Source organism: Charadrius vociferus, unplaced genomic scaffold (genome assembly GCF_000708025.1).
Source record: "Charadrius vociferus isolate BGI_N301 unplaced genomic scaffold, ASM70802v2 scaffold103, whole genome shotgun sequence".
Lineage (NCBI taxonomy): Eukaryota > Metazoa > Chordata > Aves > Charadriiformes > Charadriidae > Charadrius > Charadrius vociferus.
Genome location: NW_009648061.1, coordinates 3,730,773 through 3,748,541, shown reverse-complemented (window position 1 = coordinate 3,748,541; position 17,769 = coordinate 3,730,773). Strand labels below are relative to the sequence as shown.

General features: G+C 44.8%; 1 protein-coding gene across 1 annotated transcript in view; it reads left to right on the top strand.

Moving 5' to 3' along the window:
• Positions 1-953, top strand: part of ANKRD33B (ankyrin repeat domain 33B) — a 53,748-nt gene extending 52,795 nt beyond the window's left edge. Inside the window, exon 4 of the mRNA XM_009883795.1 lies at positions 103-953. Within this exon, the coding sequence (XP_009882097.1) occupies positions 103-953 (851 nt within the window). The remainder of the gene's footprint in view (positions 1-102) is intronic.
• Positions 954-17,769: the final 16,816 nt, after the last annotated feature.

Sequence of the window (17,769 nt, the reverse complement as noted above, 5' to 3'; positions counted from 1 at the left end):
TGATGTTTTATTGCAGGGATCTGCCTGATTCAACTCTGATGATAGCGACAAAAGTGTGGGCAGTTTCATTAATTAACACAAATTGGTTTTCTTTTCTTTGAGGGGCAAATGTTCACGCAACTGACCCAAGCCGCGGATTGACTTCATGGGAATGGGCTTGTTACACAGGAAGATCAGAATCCGCCTTCATCATGCAAAAGCTGATGGACAGGCCATGCCCAGAACAGTTTTGTGATCAATATAAACCAGAATGGCCAAAGATGAAGGAACTTCTTGCCAAGGCTGCAGAGCCAAAAACCTGTTTGCAGCGGATTTCTGAGTGCGTGAGGGCAGCTGTCTCATTCCGGTCTTTCTACGGCCCAGAAGAAGACGGGGTCCTCGATCACATGGTGAAGGTGACAACAAGCTTGAGCAGTCCTTTCATTGCACTGTCGTGCCGGACGGTGTGCCCAGGCAGCCCACCTTCTGTGGGGAAACGCAGACTGGCTGTGCAAGAAATCATTAGGAAGCAGAGAGCCGAGGAGATCCGATCTCAGGACAAAGACCACTTTAGCAGCTATGAGAAGCTATTCCAGAACTCCAAAGTCACGCTGATCCCCAAGAAGAAGGACCGTCGAGCCAGCCTGCAGCCCACCAGCCTTGCAGTCTCTCAAGCGAACACGGTAGCCACGAGGAAAGCAAGCCTCCTGCCGCTCCACCTGCTTAGACGGAGCAGTGTCAGGCCAGGATTTGTCATCCCCAAAGTCCGTATCAGCAAGGCTCCTCCACCCACCTTCCAGCCAGAAAAGGCGAGAAGGAGGAGCAGTGCAAAGGACGACCCCTATTTGCAGATTCCCAAATGGAGATACAAGGAGTTAAAAGAGGAGCGGAAGAAGGCAGAGGAACAGGAGAAGAAAAAAGCAGCAGAAGCTCAAAAGCAGAGGCAGGTGTCTCCTGCCAGATGCAGGACCTGATTTAAAAGCAGTTGCTTAGAAGGTTTTAGAGCCGTTAGTCTTGTTATCTGAGCAAGATAACAGACTGCATGCCTTCGTGCATGCCCACTGCTCACGGAGCTGGAATCCTGAATAATGGCCTTTAAGGTGCAGAAACAGGGCAAGAGCTATGCCACAGTGTGTCCGATGGTGGAGCAGGAAGGTATTTTGAGGTGGAAGACTTACTAAGTTTACCTGTCTGCTGTTGATAGGAAGTTTTAAGTGGTGCAGCCCTCTTGCGGTTTCCTTTTTGCCCAGTTCCAGGTGAATGACTGAGAAACAGCTTGAAAAACAGCACGTGTGTGAAAGGATCGTATTTTGTGTTTGTTCATTTTGTAATGGACAAAATTAAGGAGTTGTGCTTTTGACACTAGACATCCCTCCCTCTACTCGCCTAGGTAGATGTATTGCAAGGTTTTATAGTAATAATGAAAAGTTTAAAATATACCATGGTGTTGGTGGGCAGTGAAAATCCAGGTCAGCAATTGTTTTGAATATACTAAGCACTTTATTTTAATTTCAGTAATCAAAGTTTAAGACAGGATAGGTATTAAACTGTACAGCTCTATACAGTCTGTATGGATGCAGTTCTTAATGCTATTGTTTGTTTTGTTGAATATTAAAAGGGCTGGATACGAAATATTTCTGTAGTTGAGGTATTCACATCCTCTGCAGGTATAAATCAGGGGCAGGGACTGATTTCTTTGGGTCAACAGAGAAGCTGAGCTAGTTTTTGAATGCCAATGTCATCCAAGATTTGCCTCCCCCATTAAGTTTCCCTGTATCCACTATCTGTTGTGTCCTATTTAGTCTCAGGGAACTTTCTGTCATAGCATTTTACTGTGAAATAAGGGAGATGGTGAGACACAGGTGGGCTTTTTTTTTAGGTTGATATTTAAGTTCCTGTTAAAACCCCATCCCGGGTTTATTGTGAGCCTTTCCATATTGTAGCCAGGATGGGAAAATTATGCAGCTTCCAGAAGTTCAAGCCATTTTACCAGGTATCAAGTCCAGCCATATGCTGTGAACATCCAATCAGAGATGCAGTATCAGACAGTTCAGCCACTAATGTTTGGAATTGGTGGCCAGATGTCATTGTGAGCTTCGGTAGTATGCCTTTGAGTGCCCTGAGAGGGCAGTACCTCACCACTCTGTCTCAACACTGGGAGAAAACCTTCCCTAGTACATGAGTGCATCTTAAAGTGGGAGTTCCCGTAGGTCCTTGTGGTCCACATTAGGGCTTCATTTGGTTTTCACCAGCAGTCAGTCTGAATGGCATGCCAAAGCCCGGCAAATTCCATCAAGGAAGGGCTGTAAACCTGCTGCTTGCTGAAGAAAGACCACATTGATAAAAGTAGAGGTCAAACGCAAACAGCAAGTCATACAGCACATGCTCAGGTGACATTTTCGCTCAGGCTTTGCTCCTGTTTGAAATGAAATGTGCTGTGGTGCATTCTCCCAACGGTGTTGCTCTAATGGGGGCCAGGCAGACCCCAGCTGCTGCTGTCACCAGCTTCTCCCTTCAATTAAAGAGAGGGAAAACTTTTCCATTCTTTCCTCCCACAGCACAAAGGCTGGCCATGGTCTCACTGAACTTGTAATGAAACCGTCTGCATCATGGGAGAAATAAATTCAGTTGATTGAAAACCAGCGTCCAGATTGGTATTGCTAGCTAGCGTCTGCAGGGTCAGGGCTCGACAGAGGTTATGGCAGACGTGTGAAACAAGGATTTTCTACACAGCCTGTTGTTTGTACCTCTTGCTGGAGCAGCTGTGCTGGCTAGACTGCATTGCCAGGTAGCCTCCCAGGTCAGAGTTGAAGGAATATGCGCCCTGCTAATAAACCTCCCCAGCCCTGTGACTATAAAGAGGATTTTAGTCTGCAAGTGCATCAGTGCTGTGCAATTCGTAGGCACCAATTTTGTGATGGATTTGGTGTGACCAGGATATAAGCTGAACTCATTTCTTTGGAGAGTAGGAAGACATCTTTTAGCTGTCTGTGGAAGAGATATTAGGATGGATTTTTAATTGGTACACTGGATTGAATGGTTTAACTATTAATTTTTGTTTACCGCCAGCCCAGCGTACTGAACATTTAGCATTCAGATTCATTATCTGAACAGCAACCTGTGCTGCAGGTGAACACTTGAATTTGCACTCTCAGTATCACTTGCAGGAGACACACAACTAACAGGTGCTCTCAGGGATTAACGTACAGTGTGTTAGAATTAGGGGCTGAAAATTAAGCCTGTTTTCTAACCCTTTGTATTTTACTGTGTATATGTGTATAAGTATGTGATACTTCCATTAAAAGAGGCACAAGCTGTTAAACTTACTTGGCGACCTTATTCTTCAGAGCGGTTTGGGGATGCTGCTTCTCACTTTCCAGTAGATAAAAAAGCTTTCACCGGTGGACTGATCAGAACCACCCGAAAGCAGTTTGGTTTCCCTGGAGGGAGCTAGTGTGGATTAACTTCCACTCCTTGTGAATTTTTCCCTATGAGTAAAAGAAAACCACTATGTTTGTCCCGACATCAGGCTTTGGCTTGGACGTCTCAGCGTGGAGAGAAGCTGTTGCTTCGATCACTCCCAGCTCTGCTGCAAGCAGACAGTCCCCCGGCACCGTTTGTGGCTGCATTTTGTGCATCCGTGCAAAGCTCGGCACTTGCTAGGTTGGGAAGTGGAGGCACACGTCTCTGTCTCCTCATTGCCTTCCTCCCCTGCTGCCTCACTGTCCCCACTGGCCATCTTACCCCCCTTTTCATCACCGTTGTCACCAGAAGCGCTGCTCTTCTCGCTTGCCTTTTTTTTTTATTGTCTGTCTGAAGGGTCTGAAGGTTGCAGTGGGCAAAGCCCCCGCAAAACACGCTTCTGGAAACCTGTGGTAAAAGGACCATAGCAGGGGAGGGGGCACACCTCCAGCCATCCAGAACGAGAGGAAATGGGTTCAAGTTATGTCAGACAAGGTTTAGATTACATATTCGGAAAAAAATTTTCACTGAAAGGATTATGAAGCATTGGAATAGGCTGCCCAGGGAGGTGGTGGATTCGCCATCCCTGGAGGTGTTTAAAAAAAGGGTAGATGTGGTACTTGGGGACACGGTTTAGAAGTGGTGTTGTCAGGGTAGGTTAATGGTTGGACTTGATCTTAAAGGGCCCTTCCAACCTCAACAATTCTATGATTCTATGATTCTATGATCCGTCCCCCTTGAGCTGCTGCCACTGAGGAGGATTTGATTTCTGTTGGATTTCAGGACAAACAGAGTGGTTTGGTTTGTGTTTGTCTGGTTGGTTGTTTTTTTTTTCCCCAAGAGACCTATAACTATGAAATGCCAAGCAATACCAGCTGTACTTCAGATCACTCCTGGTTGCACAAGCAGGATGGTTTACCTCCTAAAAAATGTCCACGGGCCCTTGGCAGTGCCTCCCTCCTGGCAGCTGGAGCCCTGGAGGGAATGCGGAGGTGCTGCTGCAGGAGGATGCTCCCACAGAGGGGAAGGGGACACCGATTCCTCAGGCAGAGGAAGGTTTTCTACCTGCCTTCAGCACCAGGCTGCAGCCTGGCACATTAGTGGGAACGATGCTCCTGACCATTGTGAGGGAAACTGGAGCACGGGCTGTGTGCCTTCACAGCCATTGCTTGTCTTGGTACACCGTGAGCTTTGACATGACGGCCAGCCTCTCACCATCTGATGCTCACTCACAGAGAAGCACCCAACCCGATGCGTGGGCTGACTTCTGCAGTAAGCAACGTGGATTTAATATAGAGATGGTGGGAAGAGAAATCCCAAGTACTTCCCAATGTCTTCTGAAATGATACTGTGCTCCTGTCTTGGAAGAGCAATGGTGTCACAAGGAAGAGACTACCGACCCCATGGAAGGTTTTCAGGTGAGAACACAGAATTACACGTAATTGGCTCCCTGTGTCACTGTGTATTATTAATTTGGGGGGTTTTATGCCAGTGAAAACCGTTCCTTAAGCCTTGACAAAGATCCTCACTGGGCCTCTTCACTGAATGCCTTTTTCTGGAAATGGTCTTAATAGCCCTCAGTGTTCATGCTGGCCTGTTAAGGGATAGATATTAGCATCTCTCCTATGAGGAGAGGCTTAGAGAGTTGGGGCTGTTCAGCCTGGAGAAGAGAAGGCTCTGGGGAGATCTTATTGTGGCCTTCCAGTACCGAAAGGGGGCCTACAGGAGAGCTGTGGAAGGACTTTTTACTAGGGCGTGTAGTGATAGGATGAGGGGGAATGGCTTTAAACTAGAAGAGGGCAGGTTTAGATTAAACATTAGGAAGAAATTTTTCACTTTGAGGGTGGTAAGGCACTGGAACAGGTTGCCCAGAGAGGTTGCTGAGGCCCCATCCCTGGAGGTGTTCAAGGCCAGGCTGGACGTGGCCTTGGGCAACCTGGTCTAGTGGGAGGGGTCCCTGCCCACGGCAGGGGGGGTGGAACTCGATGATCTTCAAGGTCCCTTCCAACCTAAACCATTCTATGATTCTATGATTCGAGCAGCTGGCAAAAAAACACCTTGAATCCAAAAATGGCACACAGATATGCGGCATTCTTTGAGGATATTTCTTTTTTAAACATCTGTATTTCAGCAGAAGACTTCCAAAAGCTGTGACTGAAATTAGGACCCAATAAGCAGATGGTCTGAACTGAAGCCTTTTCTTTTTTCTTTTTTTTTTTTCTCCTGTAATTCATGTGCTGCAGCCCAGTTTTGCTAGGTGTGCTCATTGTGCCTCAGGACTTAACACTGCACGGTTTGGTTAGGTACCTGGAGGCTGCAGGTGGACAACAGGCTGGAAAGGGCAGCTGTGTCCCATTCTCCTGCCCATGCACTCCTGCTTGACCCCGGCAACCCTGGCATTTTGCTAGATTAGCAGTCCGCTGATTTAATGAGCTAGACAAAGTCACTGGAGCCAGTGCAGGGGAGCAGGGAGGGGAAAGGGCGAGATGGTCTTGCTGAGAGCCAGTGAGCTGCCAGGTGGCTCAGCCAGTGCTCCAGGCTGTGCCCAAAGCAGCAAGGAAGAGCTCCTCGGCACAGGTTGGGCAGCTCCAGAAAACATCCAGTTGTGTGAAACATGGAGGTGACACCCTCTTACAGGCATTTGTATCTCTTCTGAACCTCAAGGAATGGGGCTTGGACTGGTTTGCGGGAAAATTACAACTCCCCCCAACTCCATCCTCCTTTGAGCCTGCTTTGGAAAGATTAAACAAGCACTAGCAACAGGGCTGCTCAGTGACTGCAGCCTTAAAGTAGGGCAGAAAGATTTTTAAGAAAGGGGAATTATCCTCACGTTTTTCTTCCTTTTAAATTATCACAGGTAGAATTACAAACCCATACAGTCATTTGGGTCATTTAAAGAGCTTCTTCATTACTTAGATAATTACTCACCCAAAGAGTGTATTCAGCAGAGAGAGCAGCTGAGCAGCCAGCCATCTTCTCAAGGCAAGCAAAAACTGGACTGACAGTTCTGCACTCTCCCTATAGTAAATTTTGCAACTCAATCTTGGTATTCCAAGTCACTGAAAACTGCTAAACCAATGCTATCAGAGATAACAGTGGGCAGAGATAATCCCTGGAAGAGTGGACAAGAGGTAATAGAGGCAGTGAGGAGGAAAGAAAAATACATTTATGTCTATGGTGTGTCTGTGATTTAAAACAAGATCTCGTTTTTGACCCAATTTTTTCTGACTCGTGTAGACAAGAGTCAAAAGCAGCCATAAAGGCTTGCTTTGGTCTGCTAAGGAATATATTATTTAAAAAGAAAGTGATTCAATATGAGCCTCCTTCAGTGTCTCCTCAGTCTCCCAGCATTCTCTTGTGAAGATTTTTACTCAGCAATGACTTTGGACAGAGTTGTAAAAGACTTGATCTGAAGTTGGGGAATATGCCTCCAACAGCATCTTGAAAATAAAAAAAACAAATAAACCTGTTACCCAGCAGGCTGGCCACCAGGGGCCCTCTCCAGGCTCTAAAGCATCCCATCTACCAACATGTTATGCATTAAGATGAGTAAAAAAATCGAAACAATAGCTAATAACAAGCAACATCACTTAGGTCCTTCCCTGTGTACCTGTGCTAAATATGTTCAAGGCACCCAGGCCTGCTCTTTGGAGAAATAATGTTGGCTGGAGGAGCTAGAGACCAGAGGCAGCCTGCAGAGCAGTGGCAGGCTGGCTGTGGAATATACACAGGTCAAACAATGAAAGTCTGAAATCAGCTCATTTAGAACAGGACACGTCAAGCTATTGATTTTTGTATGGACATACTCCTTAAGTGAGTCTAAGAGTGCTCCTTTGTATTAATAGGGTGGCGAAGAGGTGATTTCTAGGGTCATAAACACAAACCAGGGCTTCAAACATGCTGTGAGGCAAAGGATTCCTCAGATGCAAACCTCAGAAATAAAACTCTTCAGCTCCATAAGTAACTCACACAGGGATAGTCCTGTATCAGTTCAGTTCAACTAGAACCCCCTCGGGACCGGTAAATGTTGTCTGTCTGATGATCCTGGGGACAGTCTTTCTCCAGAACCTCCCCAAACCAAATGAAAAAAAAAAAAAAAAGGAAAAAAAAGTGCTTATCATCCCCAGGTACCATTCCTCTCACAGCACCTTCTCAGCTTGCAGAAGGCCAAGGGGGCATTATTTCCAGGGAGCGCCACTTTGGAAAGTCCACCAAGGCATAGGAGAGGGAAATTGTATTCAGAGATGTAGTGTTTGAAGTGTTTCTGCCCAAGCTCTTCAGTCCTGCAAGTAAGCAAAAAAATGTAGTATTCACAGATACCTCCAAAGGTATTGCTGGCTGTCACACTATTACAAAGGAGGCCTGGAGAATGTCTTATGGCACATGAGAAGGGCCAACTCACCTTGATGCTGCCTGGAGAATTCCTGTGTACAGCTAAATATGGTATTTAAGGAAAATCTCACAAATTCTGGGCCATTTTTGCTATGGCTGTGGAGTTGCTGACCACTGAGAAGCACGTATGACGTCAGCCAGAGCCACGCTTAGACCAAGATGTGTTTTATAATGCTAAATACACTGAATAAGGACATCACAAACTCGGCAAACTGGATGCCCCAAATCAGTTCCCTAGCTATAAAATATCTGTACAATTAAGTTATATTAATTATTCATGATATTAAATTAAATCATACCTATAAAAGTACCTATTGGTAAGATAGCCATGCATATATAAAGTAAACAGGTGCTATACGTATATATATAATACCTATATATTCATATATGTTTAGAGATTTATAAAATATGTACATATTAACGGCCTCTCACCTGCCAGTGATGATGCGAAGCACTCAAATATGCTAATGATGACCATGTCTAAGAAAGCTAGCATTAAATAATTGTTCTGTAAGAGGAACAAATCATTCAGGGTACAATATGCAGGCTACAAAGAGAAAACAGACCAGCTGCCTTTTCACTGAACACTATGGAGCGCTTGCACGGGAAGAGGCAGGGGATTCTGTGAAAAATCGTACTTCATAGGGTAATTAAAGTTATTATGCATGTTAATTCTGCCTAGTCAGGTTTAAATTTGGCACTTCTCTTGGCACATTGGAATTTACAATGTTCATAGCATTCTTTCATGGCTATAAAACTGTGCAGAGGTTTGTGGATAATTAGTGGGCCAAATGATGCTGTTTCAGTCCACTCTCAGGAAAACAGAAGAGATTGGGAAAATGGGTTCAGGTGGTTCCTTTCCCCCTTCCTGTCATAGCAGCTTCCCACATGAATGACAGTTTACTACTTTGCCCAAGCCCTTCCTCCCAAATAAATCAAAAATAAGCACAAACCCTGAAGAGGCAGATGTGCAAATCCATGCTCGCAGGCACCATCCTGGATGCATTCGGTATTTTCTCATAGCGCACTGATTGAACAGGGAGCTCTTGTATATGAGGATCCAGAAAGGGACACAGGAACTGCTTGAACGTTTCTATTGTGCGTGTTCACGTGCATGTGCATGATATTTTTACTTCTGGTGCCGTAGTAACTGAAATCTGCTCAGGTCAGTGTTAACCACCAAAGATGCTTTCTGAGTATCAATACGCATCCTTCTGCTGACAAAGATGATAAAATATTTACTTTCCAACTGCATCCGGCAATGGGAGCTAAGGTTTCCTCGTGCTTGCTGCCATTATGCTGAAGCGAGCTTCTCGCAGAAGCCAGTAGCGTGGGGATGCTCTGTGTTACTGTGTGACAGTGTTACCGTGACATGAATCAATAAGCGATGCTGTTAAGTAATGGCCCCACTAAAAGTTCTGTTCCAAAGCAAGGTGCAACAGCTTTTCAAAAGAATATACGACCATAGTTGCATTGAAAGCAGACATGCTGTATTACCAGCTTGGCTGCTTTCCCAGGGAAGTGGAGTGGAATAGTTGTCACTCAGGATTTGCCCAGTTTCTGTGCAAGCGATATGTGGTCTTGTAATTGATCACTTTCACCACCTGGTATCCTTTTCCAAAAGCTGCAGTCTCAGCCTCCTGAAGTGTATTGTTATAAGCAAAATAAAACAACACTTGTTTGGTGATCAGACGAGTCAAATTAATTTTGCTTTGTTTTGCACTTAAAAATGTGTTTTGCAAACTCAAATTTGAGTGACGTGCTCAGATAAAAAAATACTTTGTGGGTATTTTACACGATCACTTTTTCCCTTCTGCTTTGTGAAAATTGTGGGTTTTATTCTTTGTATGATTGATTGTATTAGCCTTTTTTTTATATTCCTGAACAGAGTGAGCAGTGTTTGCCTGTGGTTTCCCAGCCGGTATGAGGCAGCCTTTTGGGGCTTACATAGGGTCCTGCACCAGCACTATTGAGAGTCTGCACCTGCCCTTTGCTAGATGAAACTTGGTCAGCTACTGCTGAGCCACAGGAACTGGGCTTCATTGTGTGACAGTGGTCATCTCAGTCATGGTGACTTATGGGCACTAGTTTTGGTTGCACTCTAAAACTGGATTCTCCGCTTTCTTGGGGAATCACTTGCCCATTTATGAACCTTAAGTACTCTAAAACATCTTAGGATTTCCATGAGTGACTAAGCTATTGTGCTTAGAGAAAGCCAAAGATAAAGTGCTGGACTTAAAACTTCATGTCAGCTGTCCAAAGAAGAAATAGCCAGGGATCATGATCAGGTCTTAAAAACAAAGCCAAAAAATAAAAAACAGTTCAACTGATTTAAGTAGAGGGTTAAGATGAACAAATATACACAAGCTCTCTTGGGTTGGTTTAAATCAGGCTAATACTCACTTGACTTATCAATCAGAATCAGTCTGAGATTAATGTGATATGAATCATTCATCCTGAAATCAGAGTTTCCACCCAGAGAGTTGCGGCAGCTTAACTCAACTGATTTTCAATGGAGAGTGCTGCCCTGCCACTGGGCAGAGGGCCGTACCCTCCACCTGGGGGAAGGCTCTGCCTCAAGCTCTCTGCTGACCCATTCCAGTTTCCTTCCAGCTTTTCCTTTTGCCAACAGGATGGTAAGGTACTTCTTTCTCTTCTACAGTTCATCATTGATGAGCTCTCTCGTACACAGCAGAGTCAATGGCACCTTCTGGAGCAGTTCAGTGCCTCTTCCTCACCTTCAGCTAATTACCCGTCTCACTTTCATTAACGTGGTTCCCAGCTGCCAGAGACCCTTCCCCTCGCACAGACCCCAGCACCACACTGCAGCTTTGCACTCCCATTTGGATCTGGGAAACTTTAAACCCCTGCATGCAGCGCTGGGTAAGAACCACATCGTCACCACCCTCCACAGAGAACTTGCTCTCTTTCCATCAAGTAAAACACTGGCTTAATCTTTAATTCAAGGCTGTCTTTTGAGGATCACAGCCCCAGCTCAGGAACAAAGTGTGCCTGACAACAGTCAGAGGCAGAAGATGAAATATTAATCCATGCTTTTGTGACATCCAGGCTGGATTAGAATAATTCCCTGTCTGCAGGTCTTCCCAAGGCCGCCTCCTACAAAACGCAGCTTGTACAGAAGCCAGCTGTGGGATTTAACCACATACTGCAGACAAACAGCCCACCTCCCAGACACCAAGGTTGGGCCTTGCCTGGAGACCTCCATTTCTTCTTTATCTCCAGGTATGTTCTTCAATTGCCAGTGTAGAGCACATCCATAACTGCAGCTATTTTTAGTCACTAAAAAAAGTCTCGTCTTCAGAATGTGTCTACCTGTACAAGAAAGCAAAAAACACAGAAAATCTATAAATGTGGTAGGCAAAATCTACAAACATGGTAGGCAAAATCTACAAACATGGTAGGCAAGCTCTAGCTCTTTCCCTCCTAAGCCCATCATCCCAGGACACAGGAGGTATGCTATATTGGTCACCCTTCTTCTTTCAGAGGATTGAGTGGCATTTCCTCAAGGCAAGAATTAGTTAAATTGAAAAAGCAATAAAATGAGTTTGTTGTGAAGAGCTGAGTACACCAGTCAGCTAGGATATGACCAAAGTAAGGAGATGTGAGGTTGGATGAGAGCCAGGAAACCACCACCACAGGGGGATATGGCTGAAGAAAACACCGAGGGAAGGAAACAGATTAAAGCCAACATCACCATCCGGGTATTTCCAGAGGCATCAAAGCTGCAACTGTTCCTGTGTTGGCACATACTAGATTGAGTGCAGGGGTTGTTCCAGCCAGACTTGCTTGTCCCCTCTGTGCCTCAGTTTCCCCATCAATTAAAGAGAAATATTTTCCTAAATCCCAACTTAACTCATAAGGGCAGCTCTTGGTTATCAGGTAATGAGGGAAAAGGACGGGTAGGAAAACCCATAGAGAAAAAAAAAAAAACGTAATGAAAACTATGTCAAATTAAGCAAGCAGAGCACATATCATCTACTGGCTTTGGAAAACCACATAAAGTTCTTTACAGATGGTAGAGGCAGTTTAGAGAGCAGGGGCCAGAGTGGAGCCTGGGGTAATCCCAATGGTAGGCTGCAGGTGTCAAATGATGGTGAGGCCAAACACATCCAGAATGTAGGTCATCTGCTGCTCATGGCTGGAGGGTGGCTAAACCTGTACAGCTTCTGAAGACAAAAAAGTATGAGAGTGCTCGTGCATTCCCCATAGTATAGATACATACCATTAAATGTATCATCCTTCAAAACCCATAGGAGTAAAAAATCCACCAAAAAAGCCCTTCCCTGGGAGTAGCAGGAAGCTGACAGTGTCTTTAGCCTGTTTTTCCACCAAGTGCTCTCCTCAACTAAATGAGTGTTTGCTGTATAGCATAAAGTACACTGAAAGTGTCACCTAGAAACGCAAGGCAAAAGAAGTTTTGCATCATATACCACCACAACAGCTTGCTTTTCTGAAGAGCTCCAGCTTTTGGAGATTCCAGTGGGCTATTTAACAGATTTATGAAGTTATGAAAACAAAAGCCAGGTCCGTGCAGTCTAAATGCTGTTAAATCCTGTGCTGCCATTTCCCGTTAGCTGGGCTCTTCTGAAAGCCTTGTGCCAGCCGAGAAGACACATCAGGGAATGACGCTTAGAAGGAACTGAAATGAGCCTGGGGCAGGAGAAGAGAGGAGGGAGAAGCGGCGGCAGCAACCCAGCAGCAGCAAGTCAAACAAATCCAGGTTCTAAATTAACAGTGATAATCTCCCACCAGAGTTATTTAAAAATCCCATTAATTTATGGACACGAGTTTTCATATGCAATTGTGGGTTTGCACCAGCCCAAAATAGCCTTTGGATTTCGAGGCCCAGGGAAGAGCAGAAGAAAACAGCATTTCCTTGGCTTGTGCCTGAGGGCCTCTCCCCCATGCCAGAGCAGCCATGCCTGTCACGTTATCAAACCCAACCCAAATATCTGATAATAAAGTTTATAAAATGAGTATGAGATGCTCGGAGCACGCATTGATAAAGGCTTTAGGAGAAAAGCAGATATTTCCTTACTTCTAGTCTGGGCAAGACTGCTTTTTAAACAGGCCATGCAGTATTCAAGCACCACCTTATCTCAGTTCCTTTGAGTTTATCCAGAAACCTAGCTGAGGCTGGTGATGTTTGGATGGGATTGTAAAAGATTCCTAGGCACCAAGAGGGAGCCACGAGTGAGGAAGAAGCAGAAGGCAGTAAACTAGGCCCTGGGGACACCACAGCCAGCTGAGCCTCAACCCTGTCACAGGCTGGAGGAAATGCAGCACTTTCTCATCTGATTTATACAAAATTAATGAACTAAGTATAAAAATAAATACCACAGTCAGTACAGTAGTCAGACATCTTATTTTGATATGAACTTGAATGTGTTTTACCCTGCCTTCAGCTTCAGTATTAATGATGCTGCCGATTGCCAGTTTAGGGTTTCAGTGCCAACAATCCCATTAAGACACATGAAGAGTACTTTTTTCTTAAAGATAGTTTCAGGCAGCCTGCAAACTCACATAACAGTGCACTGGTCATACTGCTCACATTTTCAAGACAGCATCAAGAAAGCCGTGGTGGTGGGAAGGAGGGAAAGCAGGAATTCTTGAGCACCAAGCTGCACCCAGACCTCTGCAGCAAGTTCTGCACCTCCAAAATACCTGGAGAGCTGCTCATACCTTTCCTGGGATTCCTTGCAAAATGTTTTTTCTAATTTCAATTGCATTGGTGTCTTTCCCCTGAGAAAATATCTACTGAGTTAGGCAGTGAATGCTGGGGTGCTGGCAGGGCATATATTTAAAGGTTTTTTCACATCTGTTTTCACAGGCAAACCCTATTAAATTGTAATAATATGCACATGCCTTTTTGCTGGTGAGCGATCAACTTCCATGAAAGACAACAAAGCTTCCACTGAAATAGTCTAGAAATCCAGATCCCTTAAAATTTGAGTCCATATTCTAATCACCATGCTCTACGTATTGCTGTAAACGCTGCTTGATTGAGGGACTCAATGTGTGCTTTTATTAGGTTACTTGTAAGCATCACTGGCAGATACAGTCACACGTGGTCTGTACCCCCACATATTTTATGTCTGGTACTATCTCAAAACATATCCTATGGTCCAGAACAAAACAGTCTTGTTCCCCCCTCTCCTGTCAGCTGCTTACTGGCAACAAGCCCTCAGACTCTCTGAAAGAACTTCACCTGATGGCTGGATGCTACCACAAATGCCACACATGCTGGGGCTTTCCGACCTGCCTGAGCCCTGAAGACCATGCAAGGCAGTGTCCTGAGAAGTGTCCCTGGCAGTGGCCCTCCAAACTCCTACATCAATAGCATTTGGGTGTAAACTTCAGAGACGCTCGCACCAAGGAAGGATACAAAGATCACATTCTGGTCTTCCGTGCTGGTGGGCTGTCCACCACATCATCCATATAACTGACTTGGAGATAACAATAGAGGGAGACTCACTTCTAAGGCAAAAAGCTGTTGAGAACACTCAAAAACATTTTCTGATACTTCATAAGCTCTTTTCGGCTTTGTTGGTACTGATTGTTCAGGTGCTTAAAGGCAGCCTTGAAAAGCCTTTTCTTTGAGCAACTATTTGTTTTTTCCCCTGATGTACAGATCTCTGTCATGCCCAGACTCTCCCAACGCAGCTAGCTCCAGGGGAAATTTCTGAGCAAGCCAAAGGCACCTTTTCGGCATCACTGTTTCTCCCCTTGCTGAGAGGCTCTCATCTGGGATGCCAGCAGTGACAATCCAGAGCCAGGAGCGTGCCTAGCTCCCTCCAGAGCACAGTTCCAGTGGTGAGAAATTTCAGGGAAGGGGGACGGGGGAGTTGGAGACAGAGGTCCCCAGAAGACCGTGCAAGACAGTGTGGCAACCTCGTCCATGAGAGCTGAAGGGAAGGGCAAAGAAGGTGGGATTTGTGTTTTCAGAAATGATGGGGGCCAGGCAAGTGAAAGCTGCGGGCACGCATGTGTGCATTTCTCCCTGTCACAGTTTTCGCATCCACAGAATATATGCTCATGATTCTCTTATTCCGAGTGCCATAGACAAAGTTGTCCTGAATAATTATGTGAGCTGTATTCACTCCTTTTCTGAATCGCACCTTCCTTAAGAGGTCTCTTTTCTGCTCCTTCCAGCCCCAACTTGGTGCATTTCCAGGGTGTGCTTCCAAAATGGCTGTAGCATTTCCCTCTCAAAATATCAAGGTTAGATCAGCCCAGCTGCTACCATGATCTTTTGTTAATATCCTCCCCAAATTCTGCTCGTCTGCCAAGCCCTCTCCCAGCACATCTACAGAAAATGTCTATGTGATTCTCAACATTCAGTGGAAATTTTAGGGAGTGAAAAGATGCATGTTCAGCTTGAGGTCTCTCCCCTGGATGGTGTCCCACTGCTTTTAGACACTTCCCCACGCCTGGACAAGCTCTCACCTCTGAGAAGCTCAGCCCACCACAAAACAATACCAGCTGCTCTACCAAATTTAATCTGGGAGTTTGCAAGGCACGTGCAGGAGCCAGGCCACGGTGTGGCATGACAGCCCGTCCTTGAGAGTGGCAGCAGTGGGGAGTGAGATGCCAGCGGGTGAGACAGACCCACATGCTATACACCGCTGGCTCTCAGGGACTCCAGGTCCAACAGGTTTTGCTGGCAAGTTAAGTCCCTCCTCCTACCCCTTAGCTGATATTTTTGCAGAATCTTTCTCTCGCTGCCTCTCTTTTCTCCCTTGTTGTTGCTGATGGGAAAGGCTGTGAAGCCAGAAAGAGTCTCCCCCAAATCTGCATCAGTCCCACTGAAGCGTTGCCCCAGCCAACTCCAGCAGATGCTGCCAGCAAGCTGTGCTGGGATCAAAGACCTGTTCTTAAGAACCGTTTCTGTTAAGTTTGCAGAGTTAAAACAAGTTCACCTCTCCTTTCACTCTTGAAGAGCTTTTGCCGCACAGCTGATGGAAAGCAAAAAATCTTCAGCTGTATTGTTATTAATGCCAGCAAATATGGCTGAAAATACACAGGGCTCATATTCATTCCTGTAGCTTATATTACCCATTAGAACTATAACGCTATCAAAGTAATATTCTCCATTTACATCAGGTCTAGCATTTTACCTTGAGTACGTATTATAAGCTATCAAAATGCAGTGGCCCGTAATGAACACAAAGGTGCCATCTTTATTTAGACACCTTTCAGAGTAGTAGTGCTAGGTCACTAATGCTGTTTAGAATTGCATCTCAGGGTAATTGGTACATCTCTTCTTCCTGAAGTGCTGTGCTTTAATCTTTTTACTCTATAATCTCAGCTCCTTAAAAATGGCCACAGAAACATTTGTATTTTCAGAACATAAAGGACAATAAATCAAGAGTGAAGTTGCTACTTGATTCTGACTATTAAAAGCATTTCAATAGTATCTCCAGGTTGAGCAGATATCTTTGCAATTGCTTTGCAGTCTCGTTTGATTATAGGCAAAGCAACGCATAAGTAAAGGAGAAAAAGCAGAGCAGTAACTCTGGGAGTCCTTTTGTAAATTAACATGGGGTTTATACCATTCCTCAAAGAATGGCTGTTGTAGGACTTAAGTTTGTTTCTGCTGAGACATACCATACACTCATTTATTAGGAACTGCAAAATTAGGGCATAATAAACCTTAGTTATTAAAATCAGGTAATACTGAATTATACAACATATATATGTAAAGATGTACATGTACATGTGTGTGTTTTAATAGTGATTTTTTTTTCCCCTTCCTATCTAGTAAGCTACAGCATTTTGTTCAATTGTTTTGTGTTTTAATAGTGATTTTTTTTTCCCCCTTCCTATCTAGTAAGCTAATTTACAGCATTTTGTTCAATTGTTTCCAGAATAACTCAGGCGTTCACTCATACCATCTTTTCTTCTAAACTTGCTGTTCCAGCAGGAAGCACTGCATAGACAGGTGTTCCTTCTTCCAAGGAGCTCTGTGGAACTCCAGTCCCCTATTTTTGAAATCATGGGACCTACCCAACAACAGGCTGGGATCATATTTGGCATTTCACTCCCTGAAGCCAGGGATTTACAACACATTTGGGAGTTGGCAAAAAGCCCGCGAACCAATATTAAAAAGGGGCTTCATAGCCACCAAGATGCAGAACTGAAGATGGGACGTTGTCATCTGACACTGACATTCTTCTGCAGAGCTCCACAAACACAACTCACACAAAGCAAAGGATTTGCCCACAAGTCTTCTCCTCCATCATTTGCCAAGTTGATATGCCTTACAGTGTTTGAGAAAAAGAGACATTTGGAGGTCCCTACCTCATGTAAAATGTCTAGTGTGATAGTCCGGTCCTGCAAAATGAATCAGAAGTTAACTTAATTCCTTGCAGAGTATCACTGAAGTTAACAGGACTCTGTAAACATAAAGTAGAAATCCTCTCTGAAAGACTGGTGGCCTGCATGGGATAGGAAAATAACCTGCCTTGGTTGAATCACAACCTGCCAGATGTGATTCCTACATCTGTAGGAATCCTAAATCTCCCAGGAGAGATCTGCTTAGATGCTGTTGGTGACATTTTATATACATTTTGAGGCATCAATTTTGCCTTTTAACCTGCTCCCACTGAACAAAGTCATACCTGTTGCAAAGGACCGACCACCAGACAGTGACACACGCTGCACGCAATGACAGCCAGGAAAAAAAACCTGTGTCCGTAAACAAACTAAACATACAAACCTAGGAGAGAGGAATATCATGAGTCACGATAAATAGTCGGATCACGCTCTATACTTTCCAGAAATATTTATCTTAGCAACAATTGGCTAATGGTGACCCAGCTATTAGCATGCAAAGTAGAGCTCTTGTACGACGAAGTATAGGTTTCTAGTGTGTATGTTGCAGGAGCTATTTGGTGCGGTGAAAAGCGAGGCAGT